The sequence below is a fragment of the Musca domestica genome, unplaced genomic scaffold (assembly GCF_030504385.1).
Source record: "Musca domestica strain aabys unplaced genomic scaffold, Musca_domestica.polishedcontigs.V.1.1 17, whole genome shotgun sequence".
Lineage (NCBI taxonomy): Eukaryota > Metazoa > Arthropoda > Insecta > Diptera > Muscidae > Musca > Musca domestica.
The window spans coordinates 2,258,211-2,271,115 of NW_026712230.1; the positions used below are offsets into that span (position 1 = coordinate 2,258,211).

At 34.1% G+C, this 12,905-nt stretch overlaps 1 protein-coding gene and 1 long non-coding RNA gene across 2 annotated transcripts in view; one reads left to right on the forward strand and one right to left on the reverse strand.

Annotated features, from left to right (window-relative positions):
* LOC131801576 (uncharacterized) overlaps positions 1–12,905 on the reverse strand; it is a 67,499-nt gene that overhangs the window by 17,958 nt on the left and 36,636 nt on the right. The gene's annotated exons all lie outside the window — the stretch shown is intronic.
* On the forward strand, positions 318–9,862 carry LOC131801575 (protein late bloomer-like). The gene is made up of 5 exons (XM_059120375.1): positions 318–589; positions 8,470–8,652; positions 8,715–8,882; positions 8,952–9,149; positions 9,213–9,862. The coding sequence occupies exons 1-5, from the start codon at positions 530–532 to the stop codon at positions 9,288–9,290; spliced, it is 687 nt and encodes a 228-aa protein (XP_058976358.1). The 5' UTR covers positions 318–529; the 3' UTR covers positions 9,291–9,862.

Genomic DNA, 12,905 nt, shown 5'->3' on the forward strand with positions numbered 1-12,905 from the left:
TTTAAATTGGTCCATTTTCTATAAATGAACCCCTGAATACTTTTCAATTTCTGAACCACTGTGCAATAATACGTGTGTAAGCAAAAACATGCGACAATGTTGAAGAAAAAAAAAAAAAAAAACAAAACATGACATCAAAACAAACTTCTTTGGTCTCTCATTTGCGGTCGCACTGTTAGCTTTTTCAGTCATTAAGAAATGAAATAATTTCGTTTTCATTCACCGAGAGAGGAATTCTCTCAGCCGGTTGGTTAAACATTTGTTTTTAAAATATTTTTGCTTTGCTCTGAAGAGGGAAACAGACAGCATTTGTCACATGTTGGCGTTTAGTTCGAACAACGCGCGAATCTTCAACGGATGCTTTTGTGCTGGCGGATCGTCGGTGCCATTTCGTCGATACGAAATACGAATTTGTCGAGTGCGAAGCAAATCTAATTGAATGCAAATACCATTTCTACGATTTTGCATAAATTCCGAATAAATAAAAAAAAAAAATAATTCTAGTTTAAGTTCAAGTCCGGTCATCAAAATGTACATCTCTAAACGTACATATAAAATAATTGTGATTATTTTGAATGTGATTTGTGCGGTAAGTCGTTGCGCCAAGGCTCTTTTTTTGGGTGGTTTGACAACCTTGTAAACGATGGTGATGATGACGATGATGCAATTTTATGACATTAAATGTCTTGTAACCGACCACGGCCGACAATGACTAGACCCGGAATAATTAGTCATTCAACGTCGACATCATACCTATTTTAAAAATCAACGAAACAAAACAAATTTTCGGTAATGTTTTAAAAGGCACGACCACTCATTAAATACCGGTTCTAATGCAAAATGTTGTGTTTGAAAAATTTTTTTTTTCTTTTCTTTGGATGTTGATAGAGCAAAAATATTCTTGAATCAATGCAAAAGTTGCGGAAGTTTCTCTATTTTTATCAAGATTTGTTTTGTTTTCTTTTATTTTATTAATGAATCATTATTGGCTAATGCTCTGTATAAATGTACATACATATGTGTGTTTAATCATACATGTTTGTATGTTAACAAACTGACCGCGCTGTGTTCGTTGTGCTCTATAAACTTTTCAAAACTACACTGTCATACATTCTAATGAAATGAAGTGAAATTGACATATTTGACATTGACAAATTGAAATTTGATGATTTTACCATTTCTCCTGCAGATGGGAATGTTTCCAAATGCAGAGTCAGGCAAATATTGTTATTATTTATCCAGTGAGATCAACTATCTCTGAAAGATGGAGAGACATGGACGAGATCCCGTGAAAGGCGAAGTTGAATAAGTGAATGAGTGCATTGCAAAGCTCACACCAAAAGCATTTATCTGGTGGAAAATATATAAGTTTAAGATTAACCTGGAAGTGTCTAGGTATTAGCAGAGGACTATTATAAAGAGTCTCTACTTTTCGGTTACATTTTTTCAAGCCACGAAGGCGTTTTCTTGTAAGGAAGAAAGATAGGTCCCCGTTTCGTATGATGTGGTCACATAATATGACAAGTATTAGAGTCCATTGGCATAAAAATGACAATTCGATGTCGAACATGAAAAATCATGGTGGCCGTAAAGAAATCTGCTGAGTTGTGGTCGACACCAGTTGTGGCTCTGGCAAACAACATAAATAACACTAATCCCCTTGAAGACAAAAACTGGATCATCCACTTCAGAGGCAATATTCTGTGGTTAAACTTCGCTGAGGAAGCTAAGAAAGAACGAAGTTTTTCGACTTGCTAAATCTCGAAGTCTTTTGTCTTCGAAACAAGACTTCAGACAGGAAGTGATGCAAAGCCTTCGGCAGGGCTGGGGTCTCTTTATACTATCAAACGGACAGAGCTAGAAAATCTGAAAATTGGAGTGAAGGTCGCTGATGAAATGTATTAAAGGTCTTATTTACAAAAGATTTTTGGAAATTAGTATTATACGTGTACTCAATGTGGTAAAAAGCACTAAATATGATTCCATTCCATATTATGTGAACGGATAGATCTAAAATCGTAATATGTGTGTATAATAATTAAGTTGGAAGGGTAGGATCCATATAAGAAGGTGGTTGTGGAAGTATGTTCTACTAATTACTAAATTGTACTAAATTTTGTAAAATTTGGGTTTGGGTGAACGAACGGAAGTAGAAGTTTGAAATGCTGAAGGTGGTTCTGAAAATATGTACGAAGAAATTACAAAAACTACTAAATGGTTCTAAATTTGGTATATGAAGCTACCAGAAAGAGTGGAGACCCAGGGTCTAAAACCGTTATTTCGATAAGGCACGTCATATATACCCTCCGTATCAACATGACTAAGGGTTTAAAAATCTCATTCCCATGGCGTTATACCTGCCACATACAAATTTTGGAGTGTCAGTAAAAATATAGTTTCCTGATTTTTTGGTTACAGACTGTAGAAGTAAATATATTCTTGATCAGCATAAAATATATGTCGAATTAGTTATGTCCATGGTACAATAAAAAGGTAAGGTAGAGCTACACTCATTTTTCTAAGTGTGCTAGACTTCTGCCAATTTTGTGTATATAGGGTATGTGCGCCTAAGTTCGGCATGTCCCAGTAGTCGGCAGTTTTGATATTTAAACTTAAATAACTAAGAATAGAATACACCAAATAATGAAATAATTGCAAAAAAACGTCAACAGTGCTCTCTGCTCTCTTTCTGTAAAACAACAATGAGCTCCGATAATTTATTACGAGAGAATAACGATTTTGTCAGTGAGTGTCTTCCAACGCGTGCGATAGTGCTAGTTTGTAAAGAAAACATTAGTGGTCGCGTCAACTTAATAATCGATTTATGTAAATTAAATTTAATACTTTTGGAATCAGAAATATTTTATAATTGTAAATAACATTCTACAGATCATTTTATAACCTAAAAACATACAAATCAAGCATTTTTCTGTTATATTAATTAATGACGACATTAGGAACAGAAAAAAAGATATTTTCCAGTAGTCGGCAGGGGGTGCCGATTACTAGACAAATATCATTTTTGACCAATTTCACCAAAACTTGAGAAAAGTATTAAAAAAAATAATCCAAAAACTACTCAAATAAAAAAATAGCTTTGAGTCGGCAGTTGTTTTTATTTGGGCTTTTTGACCAACTTTTCTAAATTAAGAAGTTTTTTTAAACAGCTGTTTGACATTTTAGATAGCGGTGGCATTTTTGAAAAAAAAATGTTGGCTATCTTAAGGAAAAAGATCAATTCACAAATTCCAAATATGAGAAAGGTACTTTTTTTCTTTTTTTTAATCTCATTTTTATTTTAATTGAAAATCCATACGTTACTGAAGACTATGCTATTCTTGATTTTCTACCTATATTGGGTTTAGAATGATAATTAAATAAAACACTATTTAAAAACGAAATTAATTTCAAATTCTGGATTAAACTGTGATTTAGTAATGTTGCATTGTTTTATACTATTTGAAATAAAAAATTTTGCAAAATAATACTTTTTTAATGAAATACCATATGCCGACTACTGGCAAATAGACATTTTTCTGTAATTGAAAGATTTCACTCAGAATGTTGAAAGATTGAAAAATCGAAAATCCTAAAAGTGCCGACTTACCATATTTATTGTTTTGAAATATAAAAACAAAATATTTTCAAAATCAATGATTGGAAGACATTCAAATTGCGCGCATTAATAATATTAACTAGGTTTGTCATGGAATTGAAAGATTTAACATTTTTAAGATAACGTCCAGTCATTTCATTCATCTTTCGCGCTAAAAGTGAACAAAAATATCAAATAAATGAAAATAACGTGTCACATATAACTTTGAATAATTTTGGCAGGAAGCGGGCATAGCCTCAGGGCTGTATTCCTATAGTTTTACGAAGCTGTTCTACCACCATGTTGCCCGCCTATCTCTAAAAATCACTCTAGGTGTAAAGTAGATTGATAAAACTTTACTCAAATGTTCGTAGAATTTCAGGTATTGGAAATGAACCATATATAGCCATGTCTTGGTGTGGTCTCCATAAACTCTACAATTTAGGTATTGTGAGGACTTGGTCCCTTTTGGACAGAAAATATCCATATAGAGCAATTCCATATTTTGACGAATTTAGGTAAATCGGATTTTTTTAAACTAGTAGTTGGAATTCACTGCCTTCTTTGTTTTCGTAGTCACTTCAACGGTGGTGTGGGTGGTAGGAGAACAATTCCAAGCGAAGGTATTGGGCGAGAAACCCTCAGAGGGTTTAGGGTTCACAGAATTAACGTTTATATTGTTTCTTTATATATATTGTTTCTTTATATTGGTTCTTTACATAAACTTAACCTAAAACAGAGGTCCAACAATATAATGAGTTATTTGTCGCACAATTTAAGGTAATTATGTACAATTTAAAATATAATACTTGAACTACTTCCAAAGTCCAAATTTGGTAAAAACCCACATAATGATACCTCCCCAGCCCTTGTCCAGCTTAAATAGTGGGAAAAGTGTTCTGGGACCATATAAACAGAGCTTTAATATGAAAATTAATTTATCTGAAAATTATCTTATCCTAGCGCACGACATACCACAGCGTTACTATGATCGAAATAATTATTTTTCTAAAAATGAACCAGTAAAGAAAGTCTTAAAGTCGGGCGGCGCCGACTTTATGATACCCTACACCACTTTGCTAATTAAGTAGAGCTCCACATAACAATTAAAAGTTTCTATGGGAGAATTCAATCATACACGCTATGATTATAATTATAATTTAAAGTTCAAAGGACTAAATTCGGAATTGTATTGCCCATTTGGTGCACAATTAATTTGAAATCGGATAAAGATATATATGGGAGTTATATCCAAATCTGAACCGATCTCGATAAACTTTGGCAACGATATTTCTGAGCTGTATTTGATATATTTCCCTGAATATCGTTGTTACAGAGTGCATATTACGGTTGTGGGTACCAAATATAACAAATCGGATGAATAATATATATGGAAGCTATAACTATATCTGAACCGATCTGAACCAAATTTGAGATACTAGCTACTAGACTCAATTGGGTCGTAAGTGCCAAATTCCATCCCATTTGGACAAATATTAGACGTTTGGTGCACAATAAAAGGTAAATCGGACGATGTTATATATGGGAGCTATATCCAAATCTGAACCGATCTCGATAAAATTTAGCAAATGTATTTCTGAGCTGTATTTGATATATTTCCCCAAATATTGTTGTTGCATAGTGCATATTACGGTGGCGGTGGACAAAAATAACAAATCGGATGAACAATATATATGGGAGCTATAGCTATATCTGAACCGATTTCGATCAAATTTGGCATACATATTTTCAGGCCTAATATGGGTGTATGTGCAAAATTCCATACAATTCGGGCTGATATTACACGTTTGGTGCACAATAAAAGTCAAATCGGACGAAGATATATATGGGAGCTATATCCAAATTTTGACCGATTATCTCCAATTTCAATAGGGTTCGTCCTTAGGCCAAACAAAAGACCTTTGCAAAATTTCATCTGGATCGGGCAATAAATGCGACCTGTACTTTGTTTACAAAAATACATGGACAGACGGACGGACGGACGGACGGACAGACGGACGGACGGACGGACAGACGGACGGACGGACATGCATAAATCGACTCAGAATGTGATTCTATGCAGATCATCAAAAGGAACTATGGGTCTATCTCGTTTCCTTCTGCCTGTTACAAACAAATGCACAAAGACATAATACCCTGACCACCTTGTGGTGTAGGGTATAATGAATAAATCGTCAAAGGCTATAAATGTTATATATTTATATTCGAAACTAACCTAGTCCCAATATTACATTTGGTGCTACAGCAAAAAATAACTTTGCAGATAGACATTACACATGAATTTATATTTTTATTTATATTACTTTTAAGAATGATTAATTATTTGCATATGGAATTTGCTTTACTACGATAGCCAATTTCAAGCAATCATAATGTCCAACCACAAGATGGTAACACGTAAGTATGTTGAACAAAAGAAAACATATGCTCTGTTCCAGAACTGCAAGAATGTAACAATTTTACTACGATAATCGATTTTTCCTTTATGATATCAAAAAAAAAAAAAAAAAAAAAACAAGTAAAATAGCTGAAGGTTCAGGCGTGCCGAACTTTGAATACCATCCACCGTTTGGAACGAATTTGACAATTTTCAAAAAGATAAAATCCATTAAAAAATCTTTTAAAATCTTAAAAATATCACATGTAGCCATCATATTAGGACTTGCTTGAATATAGAGAGGTACTATTATATTGGGGCTATACCAAAATGTGGAGCAACAAAGACAATTTTCAATTTTCTGCCTTAGGCTGCAGTATCCATTACGAACCTCAAATACCAAATTTCAAACAATTCCGATGAATAATGTCATCAAAATACCGAATCTAGAAAGGTACCGTTATATGGGGGCTATACGAAGACGTGGATCTGCACAGACTATTTTCTGTCATAGGCTGTAGTATTCATTACGAACTTCAAATACAAAATTTGAAAAAATTCCCGCGAATAATGTCGGTAATATTATAAAAATACCGAATATCGGGATGAACAGTTATATGAGGGCTATACGAAGACGTGGACCTGCACAGACAATCTCTTGTCATGGGCTGCAGAATCCATGTTGAACTTCAACTACTTAATTTGAAACAATTCCGGTAAATAATGTCGCTAAAATCATCAAAATACCGAATATTGGGAGGTACCGTTATATTGGGGCTATATGAAGACGTGAACCTACACACACAATTTTCTGTCTTTGGCTTTAGTATCCATTTCGAACTTCAAATACCAAATTTGAAATAATTGCAATTAATAATATCGCTAAAGGAGGTACCTTTATACCAAAACGTGGACCTATATTTTCAATACCAAAAGTCCTGCAGACATAATATACATTTAAGTAAAATTTTATCAATCTACTTAATTTCGTTCGGAAGCTAGAGTGATTTCCACAGACGGACGGACATCTTCAAATCGACATAGACTTAATATACCCTCCATACTATGGTGGAGGGTATAAAAATGCAAAACTAGTACATTCTTACAGGAATAGAGGAATTTTTGTTGTAAGTTTTAAATTTAGAGGTCTCCAAACTTACTGAAAGCTTACAAGAGTATCACTACCCCAAAAAATGAAATGGACATAAAACTGACTCAATTGACAATATGGTATATTTTAAATACACACAAAATAAACATCTCTCAAACAAAGCAACATGTTCTTTGTAATAAATAATATTCAATTATTGGTACAGATGTTTCGGCATAATATATATTTAGAATTTTTGCTGTTATTCTCAAAAAGGTCTAAATATGTTGAGATGGAATTTCATCCTACATTTTGGGAATGGATCTCACCAATCTTTTGTCATACTATTTCTACCCACGCCAAGCTTTTATTGTTAAGTTCATTAACAGATTAAATGCTGAAAATATTTTTTTGATCTACTACCGATGGAATTTTCCCTTTGGGAAATACATGTTATACAAAATTTAGTACCATTTAGTACACATAAGTACCAATTTCCAAAACTTACTACATATACTAATTCTAAACCCTCACAGTAATTCTAATTCCAAATTTCAGGATCGGTTCACCTAAATACAAATTGTAATAACTTTTGTACCAGTTAGTACACATAAGTACGTCTTTCCAATAATTGCTACATACCCCGTATAATCGTAGTTTCAAATTTAAGAATTCTAACTCGATCGGTTCTCCCAAAACTTAAATTGTACCAATTTAGTATCATTTAGTACACATAAGTACGAATTTCAAAATCCACCCACATACCTCTTTCTAGTAATCTTATTTCCAAATTTTAGCATTCCAGCTCTTTCGCTTCATCAAATAAAAATTGTGCTAAATTCAGTACTTTTCGTGCACAAAAGTACAAATTTCGAAAACTTCCTCCATATCCCAATCCTACAGTCCAACAGTAATGTTAATTTCAATTTTCAGCATTCCAGCTTCATCTGTTTCTCCAACTTTTGCAAAATTTAGTATCGTTCAGTATTTTTCGTATACATGAGTACACACTTCTAAAATAACCTCCTTACATCGACATTACTCCTCAACCTTGATTCCTATTCTAAATTTCAAGTTTTTTTTAAATCTAACCGTTCACAATGATACAAAATGGTACAAGATATAGTACATTTTAGTACTTCAATGTATACCAACCACTGTAGCAGAAAATGTCCCGGTTTGGTATGGCTCCATATAAAAGCCTTTATAGTATAGTGACTTTATTCGCATTTTCCAACAGATTTCAGCGCACTTGAAACATTTACCTTACCGATACCTTCATTCATTGTTTTCATTGTGAATGCTAAACAATTTCGTCCGGACGAAGTAAACATCATTTTCAATTGTTAACATTATTTGATTTGTTATTTTACCTCTTTTTTTCAGATTCTGGGTTCTGTATTGACGTGGTTCGGATCATGGCTCTACAAAAGTATTGACGATGAAAAATTCGATCATGGGGAAAAATTAGCATCCATTGTTATAATGACCTTGGGCGGAGTGTTAATTTTCACAGCAATCTATGGAACATTGGCGTCCGTGTTTGAGCTGTCCAATATGTTGATCAGCGTAAGTTGTACTATTTTTAGATGCTTTGAAAGTACATATCTTGAATAGTATTTAAATTACAGTTTGCAGTTCTTCTAATCGCATTGCTGGTAATGCAAATCGTATTGGTCAGCATTAGCTATACGGCATTGAATAATGGCGTTTCGAAAAGGCTGGAGAAGGGCTTTGATGAACTCTGGGATCCGTTGCATTTGAAACCCAGCGAGAATTTGTCATTCTATGAAGAATGGGTAAGTGGAGAAAAAACTATAAATACCCATTAAGAGGCTTAATGTTTAAGTTTCTCTTTAACATTTCAGCTGCAATGCTGCGGCAAGAACAGTCCAGAAGACTATTACCTGCTTGACAAATATCCGCCCACAAGCTGTTGTAAAGATCACAACTGCATTAAAATACATAATTTGTACAAAGATGGCTGTGCTGACAAATATCGTGATTATGTCAAATCGAAAGTGGAGAAATTCAATATTCTCAGTTGGGTAATCATTGCAACCGAGGTTAGTTAAAATAATGCTTCTTTTTCCATAAATCTATATTCTAATTCCTCGCTACATTTACAGTTTATTGGTTCCATTTTCTCCTGCCTTCTGATCGATAGCATACGAAATTACCGAGATTTGCGGCGATTTTATAGTTGAAGCTGAACAACAATATTTTTACTTTTAGTATTTATTTCCAAATATTTCCATTATTAGAAATTTACACATATAATTTACTGTTTAAGTACGAAATTAGCTTACTCTAGTCATATTATTTATTAGATATTGATTCATTATGTTTACTGATTAGCTCAGTTGGTAGAATAGAGCATTTTTTATTAAATTGGTAGTCATGAGTCTGCTTAGAATCGATGAAATAAGTTCCAATTACTCATTGGTTGAAACATATAGATTTTAAGCTGGAAAGTTTACACTTTTTATAAATATCGATATTAGTTAGACATTTCTTGTAAATTTTTAATCAAATTAACTATTAAGGAGAAATGTTTGTCAACAAGACCAAAATCTCATTTCATGGAAAAAATATAGTTAAAGATAAAATTTATAAATTATTTATGAACATTTGTATGAATACAGCCGATTTCCTTATTGAATAGTCGATTTTAAATGTTGAGGATCCCATTACATGCAAAATAATTTTGTACAATTTTTTATGAATGTTAAACCTAAAATGAATAAAAATTAATTGGAGACTAAAAAATTTTTAAAACTTAATAATAACACTATACAGCAAGCAAGCAAGCAAAGGTAAATGTCGGGCAGGGTCGACCATGTGATATCCAACATATGTAACTATACTGCGCCCGTACATAAACCCCATTACAATTATGAGGATTATGTCCGGTTTTTTTCGGTAGCGATAAGTTTCTGTATACAGAGTAAGATAAAAAACTGAAACAAAGTCAAACGCCATCATTTTTTTTAAATTTTATTGAATGAAAGCAAAAATGTCGGAAATAGCATCAAATTTTAGAATAAGTATAGATTTGTTCGAATTGGTCACCTTTGGCATGAATTATGCCTTCAAAAGCCAAATAAATCGTCACACGCTGCCCGAATGTTGATCTGCGGTATTTTGACCCATTCCCGGCGAAGCGCTTGCTTGAGGTGATCGACACTTTGGTATTTTTTAGTGCCAACTTTGCTTTCCAAAATACTCCAGACACAATAGTCCAACGGATTGGTATCCGGAGATTTTGGTGGCCATTGTGCGCTGGAAATGAAGCGAGGAACCTCATTTTGTAACCATTCTTGGGTGGCGTGTGCTGAGTTCGATGGTGCTGAGTCCTCTTGGAATGTCCAAGGTCTGCGGCCACAATGTTTGCGTGCCCAAGGTTTTAATACTCCCTCCAGAATAATAATATTCAGCATTTATTCTGATGCCACGGTTAATTAATACGAGCGGAGAATGACCATCGGCTGTTATGGCGGCCCACACCATCACCATGACCGGTGCTTGAGTTCTGGTGGTGCACATTTTCAGCTGACCTATTTGGTCAGATCTCTTTTGTGTCTATTTTCTTTATGTTGGGGTGTAAGTTCTTGCACTTTTTGGAATTTCAATGGCTTTACCCCGAGCTCATTTTTCAATATTTGGCGAATGGAGTATTGTGATATGTTTAGCTCACGAGCCATTTTTCGGCCACTGCGACGTGGGTTTTGATCAAGTAGCTTCTTTATATTTCGAACCATTTCTGCTGATGTTGCTGTTTTCTTCCGTCCATTTCCTTGACGCCGGGCTACGCTACCAGTATCATGGTAACAAGCGATGGTACGAGACACAAAGGATTTATTCACATTTAAATGCTGGAATGCTCTAACGACGACCACTTGTGGTTTTCCAGCCAAATATAAAGAAATCACAATATCACGCTTGAATTACATCAAAAATGACAGTAGTCTGAAGTTGGTTGCAGTTTTTTCATCTCACCCTGTATATACTTTGTTATTTTTATATATTATTATTTCGATGCGTTACAAACGGAATGACGAACTTAATATACCCTCCTCTATTTAAGAATATCCTAGAGGAATTTCAGAGATCCTTAGGACACCTTGTCCTACCCCAGTGGACAGTACAAGTGGGTTGGGAATTGGTTCTGCTGACATGCCTGTGCAATTCAGGTTTTATCGAATAAACATTGTTTTTTATTTCGAATATTTGTGTATTTTTTTAGATTTTGAAAAAAAATTAAGCTCAATTAAACACAAATCTAATGCTCTTCATCATACTGATTTGTTCGAAACTATAACTTCGCCAGACACCACACTATCTTTTGATCCAAATATTTAGATATGACAATTAAGAAATTCAAACCATTACGAAGCTAATTAAGCTGTCAATCATTTTAAATCGATTTGTTAAATAACATGCAAAAAAGAATAAAATTTATAAGTGGTAATATAACCAAGTAAAAAAACATTAAGTTCGACCAGGCCGAACTTTTAATACCATCGACCTACCCATTGATGAAATACACTTTTATATAAATGTATCAGAATTCAAACGTGTTCCAATTTAAACTACAAATACCAGTAAGACCGTTTGGAAAACGCTGTTAAACATTTCAAAAAAAAAAAAAAACATATATTATGCCATCGGAGCTAGAAAAACCTATTTGTAGAAAAATTCGTAAAATATATGGCGAAAATCATCAAAATACCGAATACTTTACAAAAACGTTAACACATATATCTCATTTTCAAAACCAACCATCCTAGACACAATACGAGTACAAATAGTTCTGCAAAATATTGAAGCTCTACGTCAAAAAATGTGGGCTGTATCGTGATTTCAACAGACAGACAGACGATTATCGTTAAATCGACTTATAATATTATGCTAATCATGAATATATATATGTACTTTATGGGGTGTACGACGAATATTTAGGGATGTTACTTCAAGGTGGAGGGTATGAAAATTAATGCGATCGACCTTGTAGGAAAGTTTGTTTCGAAAGTCTTTGTCTTACGCTTTCTAAGTAAAGTCGAAATAAATTAACCAGCCAAACACCCAACCAAACACTCCGAGTTCAGTCAGACTTCGAGTGGTGTGGAAACTTCGGATTTCGAGTGCATGTTGGGACCGACCTATGATCGAAAATGTATTCGAGTGGTTCACGTGTTCTTGAACCGAAAGGTTGTTGAAAAACAGAAAATTTCCCTGACGACGAACCGAAATGGGATCAATCTCAATAATCTTGAGAAATTGGCGAAAGGAAAGTAAGAGTTGTCAGATTCCGGACCGAATACGAATATAATATTGGCCGGATTTCTGATTTTTTGCCGCCTTTCGAACAGTTTTCGAATCGAATTCGGAAGAAAGGTCTCACGAAATTCTGATGTTTTTCCAACTGTTATAATGTTATGACAAAAGTAAAAAGAACAAAAGACAATTCCGATGAATACTGTATCCAAAATCACCAAAATACGTATATAAGGAGGTAATGTTATATGTGGGCTATACCTGAACGTGGACCTATATATTCCACCCTGCAGACGAAACACAGATAAATTGCACAAAATTCTTAAATTTGTCAGTCAGACGCGTCGGACAAAACTTCAGACTTTTGAGCAGATGTGTCGGACGACCGTCATTTGGTTCGCAGGGTTGAGAATGATGTTGAATTTTGCAGGCGCCGTCAACTTTTTAATGGAAGATATGGGTTGTTGGTCCTTTACCAACTCTTGGACACGAAACAGACAACAGACAAATACTAGTTCAACCCTTGCACAATGCATCCACATCCA